Raw genomic sequence first — 26,415 nt, forward strand, 5'->3', positions numbered from 1 at the left:
TATAAAAATAAATCCTTTCTAAGAGGATTTCTAGATTTACATCACTTAGAGCACCTCACTAATTTGTATTACTAGTACCGAAGACCATTTGTAATAAACAGTTACAAAATCCCCAGCTCCTCCTTAACCACCTCCCCAGAACGATCTCCCTTTGCTATCCGCTCCCCTCCTGTTCCCTGCATCTGGATAAAGGAAGCAGAGCAGCTCTTCAGCCAGCCTGCTACCCCCAGACCTTTCCTACCCTAGGCAAAGGCCTAGTGTGCCTGCTGAGGAATCCAGGCCTGCAGTGCATCCAAAACCCCTCTCTACACCAGCTCTTCAGCCACTCATTATAGAAGGATAATAAGCCAGATGTAGGAAGGGCTTTCCTTCAATTTGTGTCTCTGGGAGATTAAACTGGGTGTATTTAAAAAAAAAAAAAAATCCTAAGTGTTACATCTGTGCATCTTCTGCTGCAATGTTTAGCTCTATTAGTGTAAAATATTAGCATTCCAGCATGTGATACACTAAATATTTTCCTGCAGCGTGTACAGAAATCACTCAGCTAGCGTGCTTGACCACAAGCCGCTTCTTCCCAACTCTCTGCTGTGCATTAAGAATCAGTAATATTTGTCTTTTGCACATCAAGGCTATGTTGGCAATTTACATTAAAATTAAATACATTTTGCCTGGATAATTCTTATAATTAACGGGCCAGCTCTATTATTATTATTATTATTTTTTTTAAAGAGTGATCTTCACTCTGAAAATAATGTTAGGAGTGTGCTGCTCCATTTTTCATTTCCATTTTACCGGTGCATTTTTTTTTCTTTTGAATTACTGTTTTCTGTGATCAGATCCTCAGCAGAAAATATGGCATCAAGTAATGACTCGTCTTTTGTTGTGAACAAAATATAATTGAACTAATGGTCATGAAGCAGTTTTATTGTATTATAATGTATTGTTGTTTTATTTATTTAGCATTATGCGAATACATACAGGCTTCTAAAGCCCAAGATGGTGTCGGCCGTTTCATATCAAGTGCAGCTGAAGGTAAAAATAAAAACAAAACAAAAAACCAGAGAAATCCATAAGAAACCTCAACACAGCTTTCAGGTTCTTCTGGTGACCTTTTCTTATGTTTGTTTGCCTTTTGAACTTTTAACTTTCCAGCTCCTCTTTCCACAGAATTGTCTTTTAAAGCTGAATTTTTAGGAGGTGGTGGATTTCCAGACTGATCCTAAGCTTCTCTACCTTAATGAAATCCTGCAGGAAATAGATAAAATGTTCTTAAATTGTATGTGTGTGTTCCGTTCTTCAAACCTTTTTTGTTCACTTTTATTTTGTCTGTCTGTGCTTTTCTTTGATATAAAAGACATTCAGAGGTATATATATATTTGCTTTATTTTTCTTAACACTAAAATACTAATTTCAGCAGCATTGCTAAGATATTTAGTTTTATATACAAATATATTCTTTAGTCATAGCATTATGAATTTGTCACTTATATAACATTCTCCTGTAACAATTAAAGAAAGGCACATATAGATACAATTTTATCAAATATTAATCTTTTATTTCTTTTTTGCTCAAAAAATAACTGTTGCATTTCTTTCTCTCCCTTCTGACCAATGCTTGTTTTTGACTTTCACTTTTGCACACTAATTTTTCAAGATTCTGACCTCTTATCAGGGAAAAAAAAGGTCAAGAATTACAGAATTGAATTTTCTGCTTTTTTTTTATTTTTCTTTCAGGGGAGAATTTTGAGCAGACGCCACTAAGACGTACGTTTAAGTCCAAAGTGCTTGCTCGTTATCCTGAGAATGTAGAGTGGAATCCTTTTGATCAGGATGCAGTGGGAATGGTTTGTACCATCTTTTGTGTGTCCCATGTCTAGAGTACTGAGACCAGTGAAGAGAGGGCCGTACTAAGATTTTTGCAGTAACTAAAAGTTCAGATAACTATTTAAGGTAAACCCACCTAATGATACCATCAGATCTCTGAATTATAGTGTTTGCAAATAAAATGCTAACTTTCTTTAACTGCAGAATTATCTGAAGCTTATTATGTAGCAGATCATATGTAGATACTTAAATTTTTTAAAAATAAAATTTATATAAAATTTGATTTTTGGATTGGGTACACAAATTTGTCATTTTAACTGCATGCCATGCCAGAGCAGGATTTTCAGTGCACCTGTCTATTTTTTTTTTTTTGTATAGCAGATGGTAAAAATGTCTTTTGCAGTTACTGCTATAGTTTTTTCTGTTGATAAGCAGGCTGAATTAGCCGTTACTTGTGAGTGATGTCATTTGGTGGCACTGAATGGACTGGTCTCTCCACGCTATAGAGCTTTGAGCTCTACTGAGCATGTGCGAGAGTTCTGCATGAGCCTTGCCTTGTGATCCTCCTCAGTCATTGTTAAGTCTGAGCTGAAACATGGACATCATGTGCTTCGTCTCGTCTATTTTTTCTTTTTTTCAATCCACACTTTTCATTTTGATCAAAAACCTTTTTTTCTGTCTTGCCTCACTACTTCTGCAGCCTACAACAGCACTTTAAAGTGCTACCAAGAAAAAAAAGTGAAGGAATTTTTTTTTCTCACATAATGGGCCACAAGAAAAAAAAGCTACTACAGTGAGTGGTATCAAGAGCTGTCCATGTGGGGGAAAAATTGTGTCCCTCACAAGACTGTCACAAATTTTACTATTGCTGTGCCTGAGACCAAATCATGATCAGAAAAACTCTGAAGCTTGTGGACGGATGTCCCTGCACTTACAGTGCACCAGGGCCTTGCGCGTGGAAGAACTCTGTAAATCTACTATGACTCCCGAGAGATCGTCTTCCTGTAGTGCATGTTTTCCGCCTCTTCAGGAAAAACCTTGAGACACAGTTGCTCAAATTCAACCATCCGCTCAGGGCGAGACCGCAGGGTCAGCTTCAGCTGACTGTGCAGCGTCTAAACGAAAACAGTATCATTATCTGGAACCGGCCCCATCTGCATCGAAGAAACAAACCATTCCAAGTGCAGTGCATTGGCACCAGTGGAGCATCCCTCTTTGCTGCTGCCAGGTGTATGGTGCCACTGCACCATACACCTATGCATAGTGCATCTCTGATACCCGATGCACTGATGCAAGCTGTAGCGATGCACTTAGATGCCATGATGTTCTTCTTGACAAGATGCACCGGTGCATCCAATACAAGCCACAATGCACGTTTCGCTCCAGGATGTACCTGCACCATCCTTGAGCTTGCAAACAGAGCAACATCACAAGAAAAGTTCACAGTCCTCTAGAACACCCAAGCATTCCACCTCTCCTTCCTGGGTCCCAGCTGGGTTCCCTACTCGCCAATGAACTAGTTACTCAAGATCTGCAGGACCCTTACCTCTGATTAATTAGAATGCTAATGCCCCCTGTGTTGGTAGTGGAAGGCTTTCACCTAGAAACAGCAAATCCAGTCTCTTCAATAGTTCTGCTCTCCTCGAATAATTATAGTACAAGAACCTGTACTAGTCTCAGAAAAAAAAAAGTCCCTCTTTTTTACTCCAGGCCAAACTATGCAACAGTCTTATGATCAAATTGTGGGATTTGTGAGGAATTCCTTTACTTCTTGCAAAAGAGGGAACATTCCAGCCTCTTTTCAGCTCTCGCTTCAGCAGTTCCCAAACTCACCTTGGGGGTGTGTTCATTATGAGATCCCCAAATTAGGGCCGCTTTATCAATATTTCAATTGCAGTGGAGTCTAGTCGATTGGAGGTAATGGATCTGGATGCTTCTCTGGAACCTCCTATTTTCCCCTTCTTTGTCATTAGTGTCCTGGCTGAGTGACATTGTACCCCTAGGATCAAATGAGGAATCCACTGGAATGCTGTCGGATCCTCTGCCAGATCTTCCAGAGCACTCTCTTCCTCTGGAAGATCTCATTTACTCCAAGTTTTATTGGAAGCAGCACCGGTGATTCATGTACATAAGTTAAAGACCCATGTACTGAACTACCTAGTCTTAAGATTCTGGATATACTGGTTTCACCCGCTACCTTACCAGTTCATGACATTCTCAACGTACTGCTTATGAAATTGTGAAAAACACAGATATTGCGCACCCCTACTTCTAGGAAACTGGATCTCAATGTTTTTTCGAGTCCAACAGTCTCCTGGCTTCGGTGTAGTTCACCTAACATACCAGTCTGTTGTAGTGGAATCTGCAATGACAAAATCAGAGAACTCATATTCATTCCAGTTCCCCACTGGGTAAAGATCACAAACTTCTAGACAGTTGCAGCAAAAGGATAATCCAGAGCGCAGTGCTATCCATCAGTTCTACATGGTGCAATACATTCATGATTGTCTTCAGAAGCTAAAACGATACCTACCTCTGATCAGAATACCTTTCCTCAACCATTGTGGGATGCGGAAGAAGCTGTTAGACAACGCTTCCATTTTGAATATGAGTCATTTGATTCTGCTTAACGTGCCTCCGCAACTTGTATTGGAGCGTGACATATGGCATGGCTATGAGCCAGTTCCATCCAAGAGAAGGTCCATGAAAAATTAGCAGATCTCCTAAGCTTGGAAAACCATATCTTTGGGGAGAAGCTCCAAAAAACAATCTCCCAGATAAGACCAAACTGTGGTGGCAGTACAGTCTTTCCCTGGTGCCAGAGCAACCTGCTCCGTCATGGCATCCATACTATTCGTACAAACTACCCTACTTTCACAGAAGGCCTTATCTTTTTCGGCAGTACTGGCTTCCACCTTTTCTGGCATAGCCTCAATAGCAACTTCCAGCCAGACCTAGACGATACCAACAGCCAAACACCCAGTAAGCCCAGCCTAAACCAGAGCCCAGGTATTTTTCCTGTCGATCAATCCCCTCCTTTCTCTTATAGAAGCGGGACAAATGCAGCATTTTCTGGACAAATTCCAACAAATAACCAAGGACTCCTGGGACATCAACATTGTGCAGAATGGTTACCAGTTGCATTTCTTTCGACCTCCATCCCTTTCACACTATTTGCCTCCCCATCTGGATCCGTCTCATCTTCCACAGATCCATTTGGAAGAGGAGTATCTTCTCAAGCACCAGGCAGTGGAGATGCTCCCTGCATCACGACATGCACAAAGTTTCTATTCCAGATACTTCCTTGTTCTTGGAAAGTCAGTGGGATTACAATTGATCCCAGATTAGAGAGAGAGTTTTGTGCAGTGATGGTTACATTCCCATGTGCTCTGAAATAGTGCCCATTTCATTCATATCCCCATCAGTTCATCCTCACAACAGATGCCTCCAGCAGAGGTTGGGGAGCCCATATGGGTCCCTTCTACAGGCCCTCTTCCAAATCAATTTCTTGTAGTTAAAAGCTATAAGGCATACTCTGTGTTTGCACATCTTCTGTGAAAGAAGAGCATCCTAATTCAAACCGGCAATCAGGTTGCCATGTTCTATGTCAACAAGCAGAAAGGAACAGCATTATGGCTTTTATGTCAGGAAATACTGAAAATCTGGAACTGAGCAGAACAACATCAAGCAACCCTGCAGGCAACTTACCTGCCAGGTGTCTCCAAAATTCTAGTGGATCATCTCAGCAAAATATTTCTACCTCACGAGTGCAGCAATAGGTAGCAAACAAACTGTTCAACTTCTGGGGGCTACCAACAGTGGTCCTCGTTGCATCACAATAAAACACAAAACTAAAACAACTTTGCTTCATTCTACCATGCAATCAGTCTAGAATAAGATACTTTCTTTTTCTTGGGGCCAAAGCATCATGTTCACCTTCCTGCTGATATCCCTCATTGCCAAAACAGTACAGAAAGTTCTTCAGGATCGGCCCATCTGATTCTCATAACACTGGCCTGGCCCAGACAAATTTGGTATGCATATTTCATCAAGCTTTCCAGCAGTCCTTCACACCTCTGGGGTCAGATCTTGCTCTTCTAACTCAAGATAACAGGACACTCTCTTCATCCCAATGTATCATCCCTCAGTCTCACAGTTTAGATGTTGAGTGCTTAATGATTGCAAATCAGAGATTGGAGACCTATTAATTTCATCTAGAAAGCCTTCAATCAGAAAATACTGTGCCTTCAAAAGGAAAAGATTCTCCATCTAATGCCAGCAGCATGATTCTGATCCCTTCTCATGTGAGCCTCCGCAAGTTTTGCAATACTTGTCCACCTCTCTAATTCAGGCCTTGCCACTTCCTCAGTGAAAATACATCTGAGCACCATCATGGAATACCATACCTTGTTGGACAACAGACCATTCTTCATGAATCTGCTCGTGACTCGTTTTATGAAAGGACTTTTTTTGGAAAATCAAACTCCAGATACAGAAGCCTCCAGTTGCATTGGAACTAAATTTGATCTTCTCTCAATTGATGAAGCCTCTTTTCAAACTACTGGAATCTGCTTCTTTAAAATTCTTGACTTGGAAAGTGCTTTTTGGCAAGAAAGGTTAGTGTTTGAACCCACCCAAAGTTTCTACCGAAAAAGAGTCTCAGCTTTCCATATGAATCAGTCTGTTGTACTGCCTGCCTTCTTCCCAAGGCCCCACGCATATGAGGGAGAAAAAGCCCTTCATACTCTATATTATAAAAGACGTACTCTGCCTCATAGTCAAACTAACCAGCTTTTCGTCAATAAGACCCTAATGCTTTAGAATAGTGGCTGCCAAATGAACTTTATCCAATTGAATCGCCAGTTGCATCCATCACTGCTATAACTTAGCAGGACTTCAACTTAGACTCTGTCAAAGCTCATCAGGTATGAACTGTGGCTTCCTCAGTTGCTCATCTTTGAGAAGTACCCAACAAAGATATCTGTGGTGCTGAAATGTAGTCTTTAGTCCACATATTCGTGTCCCATTTCTGTCTTGATATTATTTCGATAAGAAGTTTTTGTGAAATCTCTTCTTGCTATAGTCCACAGTCCATGGTGGAGTCCAGGTTGCTTACTAAGTAATCTCTCCACTGCAACCCTCAGCTTGGGAAGTCACCACCTGTAATGGCTAATTTAGCCTGCTTATCGATGGAAAAAGCAAGCTTGCTTATCATAAATGGTAGTTTCTGTAGACTGCAGGTTGAATTAGCCATGGAATACTCGCAACCTCCCTGATAATGAGCTCTGTTACTGACTGGGGAGACTCATGCGGCAACTCTCGCACATGCTCAGTAGAGCTCAAAGCTCTACAGCTTGGAGTGACAAATCTGTTTGTTGCTGCTGCATGATGTCACTCACATGTAATGGTAAATTCATCTGGCTATCTACAGAAAACACAGTTTATTGTAAGCAAACATGCTTTCTCATGGCTTTATTAAATTGGGCTCATTTCACTTCAGTGCATTACACACCTGCTTCCTAGTCTGGAAACATGATTAGCATGGCTAAATAAAGTCATGCATACCTGAATCTGGAGTTTCAGCAACTTGTGCTTCTTTTGTTAGTAGAATAAAATAAGTTTATGTACAGATGGTATTTTAACTTTTTTTTTATTATTACCTTACACCTGCATTTTCTTATATACTTTGTTTTTTTGTTTTTATCTTTTATATATGTGGAGAAGCATGCATTAATTGTAGCAATGTTATTGTTTTACTTTAAGAAAAGTTAAACATGTCCAAGCTATTTAATAGATAAGCCCTTCTCAACTGAATTTTATGAAGGACAGCAAATAGTTAATCTGTATCTCCCCCCCCCACTACCTTCTGTTATAGTTATGTATGCCCAAAGGACTTTCTTTCAAGACCCAAGCAGACTCTCGAGAGCCTCAGTTCCATTCTTTTTTAATTACGCGTGAAGATGGCTCAAGGACTTTTGGATTTTCTCTCACGTTTTACGAAGAAGTCACCAGCAAGCAAATATGTAGCGCAATGCAGACGTTGTATCATATGCACAATGCTGAATATGATATTATTAGTACTCCGTCGACAAATGGCAAAGACAATGATGGCAGCCTAGAAGATTGCAGCGACACTCCTGTCTCAAAACTGCAGCGCTTTAACTCCTATGACATCTCTAGAGACACCTTGTACGTTTCAAAGTGCATTTGTATGATTGCGCCCATGTCCTTTATGAAAGCCTGTAAGAAGGTGCTTGAACAACTTCACCAAGCTGTTACCTCTCCTCAACCACCACCATTACCCTTGGAAAGCTATATCTACAATATCCTTTATGAAGTTCCTCTTCCTCCAGCAGGGAGATCTTTAAAATTTTCAGGAGTATATGGACCAATTATATGTCAGAGGCCAAGCACCAGCGAACTGCCACTGTTTGACTTTCCAGGAAAAGAAGTTTTTGAGCTACTTGGTGTGGAAAACGTGGTGCAGCTTTTCACCTGTGCTCTCCTAGAATTTCAGATATTACTTTATTCACAGCGTAAGTACATATTTTTGTTCTGTTGTAAACAGTGGAAATAATGGGGCTCGCGGCCTAAAATGTTGCATGCAAATGACCAGTTTACTTTGGCTGTTTCTAAATCTTTCACTACATAGGTACCAACGTAAATAATTCTTCAAATCCTTGAATACAGAAAGCAATTCAGACATTTCACAAATGTAGTAGCATGGAGGTTGTTATATACGTGCTGGTACAGAGGACAAGCCCGGATTCATTCTGTTCCCAACACTCTGGGTTTGAGTCAGATGAAGCCTTGTTCATTTTTCTTTAGTTTTTGTCTCTTTGCTGTGTGTGTTTAAGCACACACGGAAGCACGTGGTATTTATTACTCTACACCTTTCTTGTATCCAGCCTCCTTTTCAGAGGATAGAGGTTTCCGATGATCAGGTATACAGGCACGCAAAGGGAGGTCAAGAAGCTGGTGCATGACAGAGCTCCTGAGGCAGTTGTTCTAGGGTCTTTGTGGTGTATGTATTTCTAGGATTTACCAACTGATGTGATGAGTGAAAGAATGTCTTAGAATGCATTTTACAGGTCATAATATGATTTAATGATCTTTAGGATTTATGTAACACTGAAACAGGATTGTATTTCAACACACTTTACAGCCATAACTTTTCAGAAAGAAGCTGCCTGTAATGGATGTTTTTTTTCTACACAAGGAAACTGCTTGGTAACTTCTGAACAAAAGCTGGGATATTGAATACTATTAGATACCTTTTTAACAAGGGTTTAGAGTGAAGTTACTGCAAATAGTGACTAAAAGCAGGACCTTGTGCTACTATAAAATTGTGAATGTTGCTCAAATAAGAACATAAGAAAATTGTCCTGGTAAAGACACAGTTAGGTAGCTCTGTTCTGTCTATACAGAGGAACAGGGTGGTTCCTTTGTGTCAGGACACTGTCAAGATGTGGAACTGTGCCTTTTCTCATGGGGATAACCTTAAGGGCCGCATACCTGGTAGGGAGAGACAATAATATCGGGCAGACCCGCGAGTGGTTCCTGGATCAGGAAGTGGCGCACAGAATATTTGCGTGGGGAACTCCGGAGAGATCTATTCATGATCTTACTGAATGAGGAAGTACAGTCCTCTCTCTTGCTCCATGGTGAAATCAGAGGGAAGACTAATTAGTGACTATCTCCTCTGTTCATTGGGGCAAGCATGTTCTCAGATCCTCTGGTTGCAAAAGCCTCATTAAAACACAGAGGGGCGCAGAGAACTAATATGATCCTCGTAGCTCTTCCTTGGCCAAGACAGGTTTAGTTTCTGCTGTTTCAGAGAACCAATCAGTTTGGGGAATTCTCCATTCTTGATGATGCAGAACCAGGGAACACAGCTTCTTACAACTACCAATCTCTGGTCCTGACAACCAAATTGATTAGATGTTTTGATTTCTCTAATGCAGTGTTTTGGGTCCATCTGGTTCTTGGGAAAGTGTCCATCACAAGGTCTTATTTGTGGGTTCAAATGGAAGTTGTTTGCCAGGCAATGCCCTATATCCTGTTTCTTGTCCTTGACAAAAGTTGAGTGCCTTCTGCATCTTTTAGAGTCCAGTCTCAGAACCAACTCTGGTGTTTCCTGCTAAATACTGGTAATAAGCACCAATTGCACTGGGGCAAACCCTATCTCTGTTTAGCTTTTCTTGTTTGATTTTATCCAGGGGATTGCCGTGTTATCATACCCCAGTGTGGTATTCATCCAGCTGTTTTTTTGAGCCTTTGAACTCTTGTGCGTGAATACTTGACGGTGGTGGTTGTTGTTTCAGGCCTTGATCAACTTTTATAGTAAATTTCATCACAATAGGATGGTGTTGGATGTATTTTTTGTCCCCTGTTTTCTAAAGCTCAAGCTCATAGAAATGTTGCGCACACGTCGGTTTACAAGCGGTTTGCCTTCTGACGTGCTGTCTCTGTTCTTGGAAGAATGTAACAAATGCTCGATTGGATGCCTAATAGATGATTCGACCTCTTTATCCATTTTTGTATAAGTTGAATGTTGGGAATCTTTCTTCACGGACACATTTGACAAGCTTGTGATTTGGGTCTCTCCCGATGCAGTTTTTGTACGAAACACGGTCCTTGTCAGGGGAATGGTGTAATTTCACTTCTGAGTTTGGATATCTCTGGATACATCTGGATGTTTTCTATTACAAACTTTATTGAATCTTAAGTTTATGAACATAGTGTGTTTTCCTGCCCTATATTGTGTGTGTTTGCTTTGCAGCTTGGGCAGTCGGCTTGGTTTGCTGGATTTTTTACTTTAACCAGTCAGTAGTCCTACCAGTAACTTTTTTTTTTTGTTACGGGCCCTATGCTGCTCTTGGTGAATAGGGCTGCACAGTTAAGATTGCAAGAGCTGCCATCTCTACCTGGGGCTAACTAAAGCCTTTAGAAAGTCCACTCAGTTTTTTGTTTCATTTGACTATGACAGGTCTGGGTTTGCTGTAACAGACTACATCAGTTCCAGCTGAATAGCAGATTTTTTTTTTTTTTTTTAATTGCCCATGCAAGTCTGAATCTAGAGGGGAATGTCGAGGCTTGGGTAGGGCAACTTTCCTGGCTGAAAATAGCCCAGCCCTTACCCGTATAAAAGTACATGTGGGGATCAACAAAGCGCATACATTTTTTTTATTTTTTTTTTAATCCGGGTAAAATGTAGGCAAGATTGGGGGAAGAAATGAATGCAGATTACATTTTCAAATCTGTGCGTTGTTTTCAAGGGGAAAAAGCACTTGCAGAAAAAGCAGTATTCTTTCCCCAGGGCAGTTTTCAAAAGAACATTTTTTTTAATTTATTTGTACCTTCCCATTGAGAAGTGGAGCAAAGCCCACAGAGTTGAAAATTTCCCCCATAATATCAGGGCAATGGCTGAGTTGGTAACCCATCTAAGATCAGCCTCTGATTATGATTTGTGAGGCTGCATTGTGAACGTCTGTCTGCTACTACAGCTACTTAATATTTCTATAGTGCTACATGACACATGCAGGTCTGTACAAACACACAAAAAAGTCCCTTCTCAATAGAGCTTACAGTCTCATAAGACAAATGTACAGGACAAGAGACTTGGTTAAAAGAAAAGAGTTTGTCTACTTTTTATTCTTGTTAACTATCTGGCCTAAGATCTTTAGATGGGATTTAAACATGGAGAGAGAGGGAGCTGGACGCATCAGTTCAGGAAGACTGTTCCAAGCACACGGCGCAGCCAGGTGGAAAGCACGGAGTCTGGAATTGCAATAGTGGAGAAGGGCATGGATAGGAGTGACGTATGTGATGAGCAGAGTGCACGCGGAGGGGTGCAGAGAGATAAGAGAGGAGAGGTGGTGAGGTGCTGCTGCAGAGTGAGCAGGTAGGGAGCCAAGGCAGTGACTTCAGAAGGAAGGGTTATGTGAGCGCAGTGGAGAGAGACTGCTCGCCGGGAGACGGGTGAGGAGCAGGTTGCAATAATTCTCAGTGGGAGGAGATGATCCTCCACAACTTTGTCTGAATCTCTCCACACAGTTACTTCCATTTTATTGTTTAGACACAGGCTCCTGATGTGATAGTAGTTTGGTCAGTCTGTCCTCCAGGATGTGTTTGAGAGGTAGAATCTGTCTCCATCCATGCTAGCACCCATTTTTACTATTTTGGGTTCTTCCTTTAAAAAAAAAAAAAAAAAAGCAAAAAAGAAAGATTAGGCCCACAAAAAAAGTGCCTTTCACTAGCTGTTGGAATTCTGGTGGTGGTAGTTGTGTGTTGTCTTCCTCCCACCCCGACACACACACTTATTTATTTTTGTTGGCAGGCAAACTTTACCTAGGGATTCCTACTTGTGTGGCCGATAGATTTATTTATTTAATATTTTAGTCCTGCTTGTCAATGGAGAAAAGAGTTGTATTTCTGTAATGGCTGTTCTCCGTGGGCAGCAGGATAAACAGCCGCACATACACTCCTTTCTACCTTTCCTGAATTCCTCTGTTTTTATATATAGGAGTGAGGGAGCTCCCCTGCAGTGGCAGCAGGGCAGGAAATTCATGCATGTCAGCTTTTAGGCTTTTCTGCAGCTTTGGAAGAAATGCTCTGCATTGATGCTGTCAGATATCACAGCTACTTGTGTGGCCCTGATTACCCTGCTGTCCATGAACAACACCCATGACAGGCAAGCAACTTTTGTTTATTTCTAAATAATAATCTGTCCATTTATTTATTTATTTTTATTTAAAAATTACTTATTGCCTGTGCCTGCTATTGTTTTATTGTAACCTGCCCCGAACAGTCATAATAAAATGAGCAAAGACATGATTGATAAATATACAAAGCCTGAATAAAGATGAGGTTAGGGAAGGCATTTATGGGGTAGTAATGCAAGAGTTAGGAAGGTTATTTAAGATTCAAAAACATCTTTGAAGGCTTGACTGAATAGATGGTGTTTCATTATAGGCTGTGAATGAAGAACAATTTGGTTTTTAATTCATGACAAATTATACGCAAGAAATCTACTGACATAACATCAAACACAATTTTTTAATGACTTTTTTAAATTTAAAATGAATTCTCCTAAGTCCTGCATAGTGCCAACTTTCTGCGTTGCCACACAGTCTGCAGAGTCTGGCTTCTTGTGACTTTAACCGTTTTGCCATCAACGTCAAGCGTGTGGCTGCTGTGTGTACGTTCAGAAGACTCTACGCATGGATTTGAGACTCTGTTGATAAAATCGGAACTATTTTGTGGTGTTCTCTCTCTTTTTTTTTTTTTTTTTAAATGTAACTTTCTTCTCCCATTTTTTAGATTATCAGCGACTAATGACGGTGGCGGAGACCATCACGGCACTGATGTTTCCGTTTCAGTGGCAACACGTGTACGTCCCCATTCTTCCAGCTTCTCTCCTTCATTTCTTAGATGCTCCTGTTCCTTATCTGATGGGCTTACACTCCAATGGGCTGGATGACAGGTCTAAGCTAGAACTTCCTCAAGAGGTGGGAGACTGCCAGATGCTTTGTATGACACTATATATTTGAAAAGAGATCAGAGATTAATCTAGAATGAAAACTAAATAACGGAGTGCTTTACACTAATTTTGAATCTCCTGTAGGGTTATAATTGCTCTTTAAAGGACCAAAAAAAAAAAAATGTAGCACATGATCATTCAAGACCCCATAAGCCTGTGACATTGGAAGAAGAGATCTCTTTCTTTTTTTTTTAAAGGGTATTATAACCCAAAGATTTCAGTTTTTGTCTAGGACTAGTACGGGTACTAGAAATCTGCACTCGTATTGTGAAGCAGTAGAAAACCAAACGTTGACCCATACTTGTGGTGTATTATTGTGTAGGGCAAGGTGCACCGAAAGCTGGTGAGATTGTATTTTTCTATATTAATGCTGAAACACATTTTGGATTATATATAAAAAAAACAATTTTTAAAGCATGAGATTTTCAAATCGCCGAGCATGTTCTTATGATGTTGGATTAATTTTCTGCTATTTTGCCTCCCAAAGCATTTTTTTGGGGCGGTGGAATGCACAGAACATCCAAAGAATGAGTATTTGGGGAATTCAGACTTTAGCAGTTACGGTATTAACTGTGAGTGGGATATATAAAAAGTGGTTGGATGGTCACTTACTGTCGTAACTCCCTGTGTATTCCATAATGTTTAAGATCAACCACGGTTGTTAGGATCATAATTTTTTGTGCATTTCTATTTTGATCAGCCATTTCCTCCAGCTGCTTCTAGCACAATTAGAAACAAGGCTGAGATCAGCCTTCATTCACAACTTCCTGGGGATTATTATTATCATTTTTTTTTTTTAATATCCCATGGCAGTCACTGCAGCGGCAGTTCTCAGCTGGGGTCCATGCTAGGCACTGCTGTTGTGTGCTGGCTGACTTTTCCCTCCTCGCTCCCACCGCCCCAGTGATTGTGAACCCTGTCTCTGCGGCATCCTCAGCCAACTCGGGGAGCAGAAGACACGAGCCGGGACTCGAACCCAGCTCTCTCCACATGATTAGTGTGTAGAACTGCCTCTAAACTACTGAGCAAGTTCATAATTGAGTTCTTATGTATGGTAATTTTTGTGCAAACTGCTGTAGAAAGTTTAACAAGATGCATCTTTATCAAACAAGGAGGTGTCTCATTGGCACTACAAATGGATGTGTTAATGCAAATGTAATCCTTTTTTTTTTATCATCTGTCATGTAAAAATTATAATACATCTGGACTACAATGTTCTGTTACCATAGAAAATGGAATAACTAACCTAGTATGAGAAATAACTTGGCATCATACTAAGGAATCAAGTAAATCATGTGTTTTGGGTTTTTTTTGGGGGGGAGTGGGTTTCTGACTAAGCTTTCGATGCCTGCTCAATTTCCTTCTTGAGTCACTACACAAAATGTTTATTTTTCAGGCTAATCTGTGCTTTGTGGATATAGACAACCATTTTATTGAGTTGCCCGAAGACTTGCCTCAGTTTCCAAATAAACTGGAATTTATTCAGGAAGTGTCGGAGATTCTGATGGCTTTTGGAATTCCTCCCGAGGGAAGCCTTCACTGCAGTGAAAGTGCTGCCAAACTAAAAAGTCTCAGGTCGTGTGACCTGGTTTCTGATAAAAGAAATGGAAACCTGGCAGGGTCTCCTCTAAATTCATACGAGCTGCTAAAGGAAAACGAAACTATAGCAAGACTTCAAGCTCTTGTGAAAAGAACTGGTGTAAGTTTAGAAAAGGTAGGTCGCTACTATTATTATTTCTTTTAAATTAACCCTTCCCTAAGGTAATAAAATTATTTGCATTATCAAACTGCTGAGCCCTGATGGGCGTTCAAATCCTAGCACCTAATAGATGTTCCAGGGCTTCATCCCAGAGGAGAGCGGCAGGTAATATTTGTATTCTGGGCTGACCCTAGAGGGGGGCAGATGGGGTCTGCATTCTCCGGAGTGATCCTCTCACTGCACGCCCACCCACGCCACCTCCTAGAAGGAGACCAATGCTGTTGATCTGCGTCTGTCTGGTTCCTTTGCTGGCCTTTGACCCAAAGTCTGAATATAACGGTGCCGGTTGGTGCTGTGAAGCTACAGGGCCCTGCATCGTTCAGACAGGATTGGAGCCAGCAGGGGGAGTTGGGCCAGCACAGAAACGGGTAAGAAGCGCTGGTGAAAAGGGATGGGGAGAAGACTGTGCCACGGGAAAGAAAGAGGACTGATGTTCAGGGCTCTGAGGGTTTTGCCCTGATTCGCTGCCACCTTCTAGGGATAGCCCTGATTGCATTTAGTGCTACTTTGTCGCAGTTAAACTGGATTGCAAGTACCTCTCCTAAACTGATTATAAACCAGTGATCTTTAATCTAATGTTTTTTTGCTATTTTATCCAGTAATGCTAAATAGTATTTCATGGTCTGTGGTGGTGGTTCTGTTCTTGCTGGTGGGGGAGGAACATTTATTTATTTAACTGTTTTATATATACCGACATTCATTAGGGATATCACATCGGTTTACGGTAAACGAGAAACTACGCTTAAGTGGCATTTGACAGGGAACAAGAAAACAAATAAATACATACAATGCCCTGAACAATATATATGTACACACACACATATATACATATACATACCTACATATATACATGTACACATACATACATATATTTATTTGCTTTTCTATACCGATGTTCACCATACATATGTATATATGTACATATGATTAAAAATATATGGGGATACAAAATGGAGAATAAATATAATATATTTCTTTCCTGTAGTGTGAGTTGTACATGATATATTGGTTATGGAACATTTTAATTATATTGGCTGTGTGTGTTTTCTTGGTTTGTTTTTCACTAATCCGTTCATGATCAGGGTTTCCCAGAATTGTCCTGCTGACTCCGCAGCCAGTCGGATTTTCAGGAAATTTACAGTGAGTCTGCGGGAGATAAGGTTGCGTACATTGGAGACTCAGTATATGCAAACGTATCTCGTGTATAATCCATTGTGGATATCCTATCACCTTGACTGGCTGTGTGATCCTCAGATATCATAATCTTTATACTTAAATGCCTCGCGTTACTAACATCTTCCTTCAAAGTTAAGTTAATTTTGAAATTGTACAATATAAATGTCTTACATACATTAACGTACATAAATTCATATAGGATACAAATTCTGAAAATGGATTTACTACTTATGCTACAAAAGTGGTCAAAATTCTAAAAAGAAAATATAAATGACTTTTTATACAGCTGGAAGTGCGGGAGGAGCCCAGTAGCAACAAAGATCTCAAGGTTCAATGCGATGAAGAGGAGTTAAGGATTTACCAGCTGAATATTCAAATCCGGGAAGTTTTTGCTAACCGTTTTACACAGATGTTTGCAGACTATGAAGTGTTTGTCATTCAGCCAAGTCAGGACAAGGAATCGTGGTTTACTAATAGGGAACAGATGCAAAACTTTGATAAAGTAAGTGAGAAAAGAACTGGATACCTTGTCTGATATTTTAATACTACAACATTTCCTACTTGTCTGCTAGAGAACATAGAGCCAAGACACCTGGAAAGTAATGGAAATCACAAACTAGGCATTGAACCAGCAACCCCTGGTCTAGAGGCAGGGATGTAGTGCTCAGAAGAACAAGCTTCAAGGTTATTTAATTTCACTTCCCTTCAGAGGTGCCCTATTTGAAAATAAATTTATAAAATAATAATCCAAAATAAAGACAAAAGGGAGTCCAAATATGATTTAAACCTGACTACAGGGAGGGAAGTAAGCTAAGAATATTTGCTCTCTACATATTTCAGCCACAGTTCTTAAGTAGCTGGGTTCAAAAAAGGTTTGGATAAGTTAAGAAGAACATAAGAAAATGCCATACTGGGTCAAGCCCAGCATCCTGTTTCCAACAGTGGCCAATCCAGGCCATAAGAACCTGGCAAGTACCCAAAAACTAAGTCTATTCCATGTAACCATTGCTAATGGCAGTGGCTATTCTCTAAGTGAACTTAATAGCAGGTAATGGACTTCTCCTCCAAGAACTTATCCAATCCTTTTTTAAACACAGCTATACTAACTGCACGAACCACATTCTCTGGCAACAAATTCCAGAGTTTAATTGTGCGTTGAGTAAAAAAGAACTTTCTCCGATTAGTTTTAAATGTGCCCCATGCTAACTTCATGGAGTGTCCCCTAGTCTTTCTACTATCCGAAAGAGTAAATAACCGATTCACATCTACCCGTTCTAGACCTCTCATGATTTTAAACACCTCTATCATATCCCCCCCTCAGTCGTCTCTTCTCCAAGCTGAAAAGTCCTAACCTCTTTAGTCTTTCCTCATAGGGGAGTTGTTCCATTCCCCTTATCATTTTGGTAGCCCTTCTCTGTACCTTCTCCATCGCAATTATATCTTTTTTGAGATGCGGCGACCAGAATTGTACACAGTATTCAAGGTGCGGTCTCACCATGGAGCGATACAGAGGCATTATGACATTTTCCGTTTTATTCATCATTCCTTTTCTAATAATTCCCAACATTCTGTTTGCTTTTTTGACTGCCGCAGCACACTGAACCGACGATTTCAATGTGTTATCCACTATGACACCTAGATCTCTTTCTTGGGTTGTAGCACCTAATATGGAACCCAACATCGTGTAATTATAGCATGGGTTATTTTTCCCTATATGCATCACCTTGCACTTATCCACATTAAATTTCATCTGCCATTTGGATGCCCAATTTTCCAGTCTCACAAGGTCTTCCTGCAATTTATCACAATCTGCTTGTGATTTAACTACTCTGAACAATTTTGTGTCATCTGCAAATTTGATTATCTCACTCGTCGTATTTCTTTCCAGATCATTTATAAATATATTGAACAGTAAGGGTCCCAATACAGATCCCTGAGGAACTCCACTGTCCACTCCCTTCCACTGAGAAAATTGCCCATTTAATCCTACTCTCTGTTTCCTGTCTTTTAGCCAGTTTGCAATCCACGAAAGGACATCGCCACCTATCCCATGACTTTTTACTTTTCCTAGAAACCTCTCATGAGGAACTTTGTCAAACGCCTTCTGAAAATCCAAGTATACTATATCTACCGGTTCACCTTTATCCACATGTTTATTAACTCTTTCAAAAAGTGAAGCAGATTTGTGAGGCAAGACTTGCCCTGGGTAAAGCCATGCTGACTTTGTTCCATTAAACCATGTCTTTCTATATGTTCTGTGATTTTGATGTTTAGAACACTTTCCACTATTTTTCCTGGCACTGAAGTCAGGCTAACCGGTCTGTAGTTTCCCGGATCGCCCCTGGAGCCCTTTTTAAATATTGGGGTTACATTTGCTATCCTCCAGTCTTCAGATACAATGGATGATTTTAATGATAAGTTACAAATTTTTACTAATAGGTCTGAAATTTCATTTTTTAGTTCCTTCAGAACTCTGGGGTGTATACCATCCGGTCCAGGTGATTTACTACTCTTCAGTTTGTCAGTCAGGCCTACCACATCTTCTAGGTTCACCGTGATTTGATTTAGTCCATCTGAATCATTACCCATGAAAACCTTCTCCATTACGGGTACCTCCCCAACATCCTCTTCAGTAAACACCGAAGCAAAGAAATCATTTAATCTTTCCGCGATGGCCTTATCTTCTCTAAGTGCCCCTTTAACCCCTCGATCATCTAACGGTCCAACTGACTCCCTCACAGGCTTTCTGCTTCGGATATATTTAAAAAAGTTTTTACTGTGAGTTTTTGCCTCTACAGCCAACTTCTTTTCAAATTCTCTCTTAGCCTGTCTTATCAATGTCTTACATTTAACTTGCCAATGTTTATGCTTTATCCTATTTTCTTCTGTTGGATCCTTCTTCCAATTTTTGAATGAAGATCTTTTGGCTAAAATAGCTTCTTTCACCTCCCCTTTTAACCATGCCGGTAATCGTTTTGCCTTCTTTCCACCTTTCTTAATGTGTGGAATACATCTGGACTGTGCTTCTAGAATGGTATTTTTAACAATGACCACGCCTCTTGGACATTTTTTACTTTGTAGCTGCTCCTTTCAGTTTTTTTCTAACAATTTTTCTCATTTTATCTTGGAGGAGAAGTCCATTAATGGCTATTAATCAAGTTTACTTAGGGAATAGCCACTGCTATTAATTGCATCAGTAGCATGGGATCTTCTTAGTGTTTGGGTAATTGCCAGGTTCTTGTGGCCTGGTTTTGGCCTCTGTTGGAAGCAGGATGCTGGGCTTGATGGACCCTTGGTCTGACCCAGCATGGCAATTTCTTATGTTAAGTGATCAGAGTAAATTATTTTGGTAGCATTTATATGTGCACCTTTTTGTTTGAGAAACAAATGTTTCACGTAAGCTTATGTACGTACATATGTCCTGAATGCATTTAAGTTTATCCAGACTAAGCAGAAGCATTCCTGGGGTGGAGTTGTGGAAGGGTTTGCACTTACATGCATATTTTTGCACTTTCTAAAATATGCATGTAAAATTTATATGCATAATGGTGTACTAGTAGTTTTGCTGGAATAACTTTCAAAGCGAACTTGTGCATTTAAATTCACTTTGATAACTGATGTAACTTACATGCATATTTGCTATTTAATTTATGCAGGCTGTTTTAAAAAAATTGTGAAAACAGTTGATTTAATTTTTCAGCCTCATTGCTTAAATACATACCTGAAAACATTTAAACACATCAGAAACAAAACATGTTAATGTGAAAGGAACATTGGAGGTGATCTTACTTTAATTCTTTAAGTAATAAAACGGCTAAAAATGATGAAGAATGGCATTACTTTAATGTTTAATACCGTTCAATCAACAGAAACTTCTTTTTATTGTTCATTAGGCATCGTTTTTATCGGACCAGCCAGAACCTTATCTTCCATTCCTCTCAAGATTCCTGGAGACTCAGATGTTTGCTTCTTTCGTTGATAATAAAATCATGTGCCATGATGATGATGACAAAGATCTGGTCTTGAGAGTCTTTGATTCCAGGGTAGATAAAATTAGATTGTTGAATGTTAGGACTCCAACTCTACGTACATCTATGTATCAAAAGTGTACTACAATTGATGAAGCTGGTAAGAATCAGATTTATGTAACTAATTATCTGGGTGCTTTTTGGTTTTTTTAAGAGGTGAAAGGGGATTGTGCTTGTAGGCATTACAGAGTGACACAATTTTTTTTTTCTCATTTTATAAACAGAAGGCAGCTTTTAATCCTAGTATGAATGTTTAACTGTCTTGGTTGAAATTTCAGTGCAGCTAGAGCACAAAAATGAAAATATTGTGATTGAAACAATGACTAACCTCAAAACATGCTCCATTTTTACTAAGATTTTAGCAAGGACAGGTGGACAAATAATTAAAACATAGATGAAAGATTTTACATTTTAGGGGAAAAATGCATTTTTGACCCAGAAGATTTTATAAATACAATATTGCCCCTTTGAGGGTGTGTAAATGCACTAAAATCCTTTAATGCACATGCATGTATGTTCATGTGATGAGTGCTCGCATGTCTGCCGAATTGCAGTACTTTTATTTTTAAAACAACTTAAACTAACTTGAAATACCTTTTTTTATGACTTATGTAAATGTTGTAAAATTCTAATAATGGACTACAAAGTAACAACAAACTAAAATTTAGAAAAGGTTTCTATTTTATTAGCAAACTGCACTGGACCCAATTCATACCCCTCTTTTTTTTTTTTTTTAATGTTGGTATGCCTGAATAACTTGATGTGCCAAAGAGCCCAGTTTGTCCATTCATTGCCTTTGGAAAAAGTTACTGTAATTTAAGTTTCAAAGGTTTTTCATCTCCAGGCTGATAGCTGTGAAATTGTGTAGAAAGAAGGAAAAAAAAAATCAGGAGATCTGAAATTGTATTATAAAACTTAACTAATGCCTTTTTGTGTTGCCTTCAGTGAAAGCCATTGAGTTAAGACTAGCAAAAATAGATCACACTGCAGTCCATCCGCATTTGCTAGATATGAAGATTGGACAGGGGAAGTATGAGCCAGGGTTTTTCCCCAAGCTTCAGTCTGATGTACTTTCCACTGGACCAGCCAGCAACAAGTGAGTGAGCACAATCCTAGAAAAATATGAACATTTTTTTATAGTTAACATGATGGGGAAATACTCCATGGACTATTTTGGTTATATGATGGCTTGAATCCCCTAAAGATAAAATACAAAGGGAGCAATATTCAAAGGGGTTTGTTTGGCAAATTTGGAATTAGCCAGACAATCCCTGAATTATGATTTTTCCCTCTACTGCTGAGTGGGTAAGTTGTGTGGATTTTTTTTTTTTAATTTATTAGCTGGGTAATTTTTAGGCAAACGATAACTTACCTGGATAAGCAGCATGGGGGGGGGGTGTTCTGGGGCAGAATTTTAGACTTAGCTGAATGCTTGGCTATGTGTAACCGGGTAAGTCTGCTTGTGGTGGAGAGCAGGTTTACCTGGATAATTTCTAAACCTACGCAGCCGGGCAAGCAGAAAAAACCCCCAAAACAAAATGCAGCCTTTCTCTGCATTCAGACAAGTTAATCCACACCCATGTGTTATGCACCTCTACCAGCAGGTGGAGCACCTCTTTTGCTTCTGTCTCAGGAGGGTCGATGAGACTGGCTTGAATTCCAGGGCAGTGATGGAACTGGCAGCTGCGGGCTGCACCCTGGTCCATATTTCTGCCAGAGGGGTGCCTTCGGTGATGGTGGCTGATGCAATTTCAAAGTCTAATCTTATGAAATTGCCCTTTTAAAGGATCACTTTTTTTTTTTTTTGGGAGCAAGTTGGGGACAAATGGCAGATTTTTAAGTGGGGCGAGTCCCAGGTTCCTTGGTTGCCAGCGCAAGAGGCCACACTAGAGGCTTCAGACATTTTCAACCCTACAGAGGGAGAGGCTTCGCGGAGGGTCAGACCTTTTGGGTAGGCCTCAATCCTTTTATTCCAGGCAGCCCAGACAAGGGCGCAGGCTTGGGTAGCGGTGCTTCCTGACCCCCTTCGATGAAGGTGTACCGACCTACCTGCTGGAGCAGGAGAGAGCTGTTCACGAGCGCGCACAAGTCCAGATGCACAAATATCTCTCATTAGGCAAAAAAAGTGGCGGGGTGTGGAGGTTCTGGGGCAGGGCCAAGAGTAGCGTGCACAAGTATCTAAGCACCTGGCCCGCCCCGCCCCCAGGTCCAGGCCCCTGTAACTTTACTTCTGTTGTGGATGAGGTGTAAGTTGTTTTTTTTTTTTTTTGGATTATCAAATTTACAGATATCTAGTAAGAGTCTGGATTAACTGGGGGGGGGGGGGGGGGGGGGGGGGGTGGAGGTGCAGGGGGGTTTGGAGGACCTAGCTGAACACTGGGCTAACTGGTGGATGAACAGGTGAAACTGGTCATCGGCTGGTCGCACATCTGTTAGAAAACAGCCTCACTTATGCATCTACGAGCTGCTGGGCGCTCGCAAACTTAAAATTAGCTGCACGCATATGCACGCCTGGGCTATTTTATAACGTGTGTGTGTGTGTGTGTTATAAAATTGTCGCGTATCTGGGTGCATAGTTCCTGTAGGTCATAGAGAATTTGTAGGTTGCTAGGATAACTGGCGTTTCCATTCTGTGGTTTGATGAGAAAGCTACAGGAATGTGGTTTGTGTAACTAATTATATTGTAGCAGCAATATGATAGGAGTCTGAATCCTGCTTATATTTTGTAGCTCGGCTATTTTGAGTCAGAACTCTAATTTGTGTTTTGTTTTTTGTTTTAGAGGCACATACCTCATACAGCTAAGAGAAGGGAGGAGCTGGTTTTTCAATGGTTGATGCTTCGAATGGAGCGGGATAGGTAGAGATTCATAGGAGAATAAGCTCTTATACATATGGGTTATCACACTAAGTCAGAGCAGAGATCCATGTAGCCCAGTAATAAGGCCTTTTGGAGAGTGGCATAGCAGGTACTTAGCTCAAGGATGCTTATAAGAAATGGGACATACACAGTGATCCATTCTGTTATCTGTTTCGCTTTCCAGTCGTCATGGTTTATGGATGTTGGCTTGCATCCTTGACTCCTAGGTCAAATGTAGGCTTTTAAACTTCTATACATTTGTCTAATCCCTTTCTGAAACTGCTTATGGTATTTGCCTCCACATTGACTTGTGTTAGTTTGTTCCACAGTTTAACTGTATTTGTTTATGAAGTAGTATTTATTTGTGTGTTAAACGTGTTTGATTTAACACATGTAGTTTGAATCATGTCTATTAGTATCTTCTGGTACTGCACCTATTCCAAATCCCGTTTGGATCTATTTATCTTTTTATTTATTCTAGAAGTTTGAGTCGATGGTGTTGTTTTCTATTTCAGTGTTCTTTAACATTAGCACTGAGCATGTGTTGTTTGATGCAGATTTTTTTTTAATTTTTTTTATTTTCTATGGAAAAATACCTGTTGTATCTCCGTGGTAGCTAAATTGTCTTGCTAGAACATAATCACTGCCTCTTGGTTTATAGATGGACGAAAAGGAATGCACCTGCCCAGTGGCGGCGTAAGGACCGACAGAAGCAGCACACTGAACACTTGCGCCTTGACAACGATCAAAGAGAGGTAAGGGCCATCATCGAAGTTGCAAATCCCAGGGTGTTTTGGCTGTTGCATGTGCTTGTGTGGTCAATTGGAGGATCCTCTCTTCTGAGGCAACGCTTGACACAAGGAATGCTTTCCACTGACTAGGCTTATTAAGTAGTAGGAAACTGTAAATAAATGTCCATAAAAAAAAAAACAAACTGAAAATGCACTTCTGGGTTTCATTTTTGGTCAGTAGACTGTCAAATCACAAGAGTGGATTGTTTGGGTTTTTTTTTTAAATTACTCAATGAGTGTCTGTAACTTAGGCATATTTAGAGAGGACCATATTTAGTTGGCCAGTGAGTGGTTAAGTAATCCACGTACCTTTAGCCATCTTGCTGAATATGCACGTGTACCTGGGTAATTCTAAACTTAATGGGCTATAGTAGAAATAGCTGGTTAAATAAAAACTTTTTGGAGTCAGCAGTCAGGATTTTCTCCTTCCACCTCTAACACCCCTGATATTTATTTAAATTTTAAAGTACTTGCTCCAGGTGCTCTCCCATTCCACTCTAAAACCTCCAGGACAGCTGGAGCAGTAACACTAATAGTATAGCACTAGTAGCACACACTGCCAACATTGCCAAGAGACCTTGGTGCCAAAGATAAACATTGTCTCAAACACAGTTTGTTTGCTGAAACATCAAGGGTCACCTTCTAGATTTGACTCTGTCGGATTTCTCGACAAGGAGAGGACACAGGACTAGATACCACTTCCTCCATTACCACAGTGCCATTCCTTCATTCAGAAACTAGGGTCTGACTTGGTTTCCTCTGTCATATACAACAATTTACCTCATTAGGACATTCCCACCATCCTATATTAGAGAGACTAGTGAAGGAGATACAGTCTCAGTTGCCTATAATACCTTACCAAACACAAGAGTTTCTTCACTTTTGCTCTCTGATGATATGGAAAGAAAAACTTCTCCTAAGGACTCTCCATTGGTGCTTCCTCAGTCTGAGGACACTTTCTCTCACCTCGTGTGAACCTTTTAATCTGTTAAACTCTCCCGGGTTGCCATCTAAACTATCGCCTGAGCCAGCAAGTTCAACTCCACCTGAGGATAGCTCCTACTTGGCATTTTTACAGAAAATATCGGAACTGGCCCTTTTAACTGGCAAAAGGATATTCCTCAACTGAAAAATATCAAGGTGTTCTGAAATTCCAGTCACCAAAACAGATGAAACAGCTTCAAGTCATGAAGCCTTAATTCTTGAACAAAGATGTGGAAAATTGTTTTTTTACAGTCACTGTTTATAAAATAATGAGTGGAATAGAACAAGTAAACATTAATCAGTTGCTTACTTTTTCAAAAAGTACAAAGATCAGAGGGGACACAATGAAGTTACTAAGTAATACATTTAAAACTAATAAGAATATATATATTTTTTTTTACTCTGTGCATAATTAAGTTCGGGAATTTGTTGCCAGAGGATGTGCTGAAAGCTTGTTAGTGTAGCTGCATTTAAAAAAGGTTTGGACAGGTTCCTGGAGGAAAAGTCCATTAACCATTATTAAGGAAGAGTTGCAGAAATCCACTGCTTATTCTTGGCATAAGTACTGTGGTATCTACCCCTTGGGATGCTGCCAAGTACTTATGACCTGGATTGGCCACTGTTGGAAACAGGATTCTGGGTTTGATGGACCCTCAGTCTGACCCAGAATGGCAATTTCTTATGTTCTTATGTAAAGTGTTGCATAAGCCTAAAATATCTGGTAGAGTTGTTCAGGCCACATCAAGGTGCAGCTGTCCCACTACAGTTGAGTCTATTATGAAGATGTGTCCTGTCCACACTAAATTTTCAGGGCATAAGGAGGGACATGGGGATTTGTGTAGATTGAAAGAGACTCCATTAAATCTGGACAGACCCCCTTTGTCATATTTTTTTAATGCACTGTGATCTGTTTGTGAACATTATTTGCATTTTGTTCTTATGTTACCAATTTTTTTTTTTTTGTTTTTACTAGAAATATATTCAAGAAGCAAGAAATTTGGGAAGCACCATTCGACAGCCAAAACTTTCTAACCTTTCACCATCGGTAATAGCACAAACAAACTGGAAGTTTGTTGAAGGGTTACTGAAGGAATGTAGAAATAAGGTATTGTACTATTCCATGTACTTTTTTTTTATTTTTTTTGAGGGGGTAATAGAGATCAAATGCCAATAAAGTTAATTTCCATCTATTGTCACATAATGTATTTGCACTCGCATAGTAACAGTGATTGAGCTTCCAGATGCCTTTTTTTTTTTTAAAGAAACGTGGAGGTCAATATTCAGAAGCCGTTTAGAGGGATAACTGAAGTTATCCATCTAAATGGCAAAACGGCAGTATTCATTGCCGTATGTGACTACATTCTAGCCACATAAATTGTGGGCAGGCAGGAGGCGTTTCCGGGAGGTGAGGAGTAGGCCATATAATTTGTGTGGCTAACTCTGGTTGGTTGTGCA

General features: G+C 40.1%; 1 protein-coding gene across 4 annotated transcripts in view; it reads left to right on the forward strand.

Moving 5' to 3' along the window:
• DENND5A (DENN domain containing 5A) overlaps nucleotides 1–26,415 on the forward strand; it is a 65,421-nt gene that overhangs the window by 12,841 nt on the left and 26,165 nt on the right. Inside the window, exons 2-11 of one of the 4 annotated variants that reach the window (XM_029582309.1) lie at nucleotides 961–1,032; nucleotides 1,734–1,843; nucleotides 7,699–8,359; nucleotides 13,146–13,333; nucleotides 14,762–15,079; nucleotides 16,587–16,802; nucleotides 20,194–20,428; nucleotides 21,274–21,424; nucleotides 23,847–23,940; nucleotides 25,934–26,065. In XM_029582309.1, coding sequence (XP_029438169.1) covers nucleotides 961–1,032; nucleotides 1,734–1,843; nucleotides 7,699–8,359; nucleotides 13,146–13,333; nucleotides 14,762–15,079; nucleotides 16,587–16,802; nucleotides 20,194–20,428; nucleotides 21,274–21,424; nucleotides 23,847–23,940; nucleotides 25,934–26,065 — 2,177 coding nt within the window. Of the gene's footprint in view, nucleotides 1–960; nucleotides 1,033–1,733; nucleotides 1,950–7,698; nucleotides 8,360–13,145; nucleotides 13,334–14,761; nucleotides 15,080–16,586; nucleotides 16,803–20,193; nucleotides 20,429–21,273; nucleotides 21,425–23,846; nucleotides 23,941–25,933; nucleotides 26,066–26,415 lie in introns of those variants that run through there. The other 3 variants (XM_029582312.1, XM_029582310.1, XM_029582311.1) reach the window with 3 other exon arrangements.

Source organism: Rhinatrema bivittatum, chromosome 17, assembly GCF_901001135.1.
Source record: "Rhinatrema bivittatum chromosome 17, aRhiBiv1.1, whole genome shotgun sequence".
Taxonomy (NCBI): Eukaryota; Metazoa; Chordata; class Amphibia; order Gymnophiona; family Rhinatrematidae; genus Rhinatrema; species Rhinatrema bivittatum.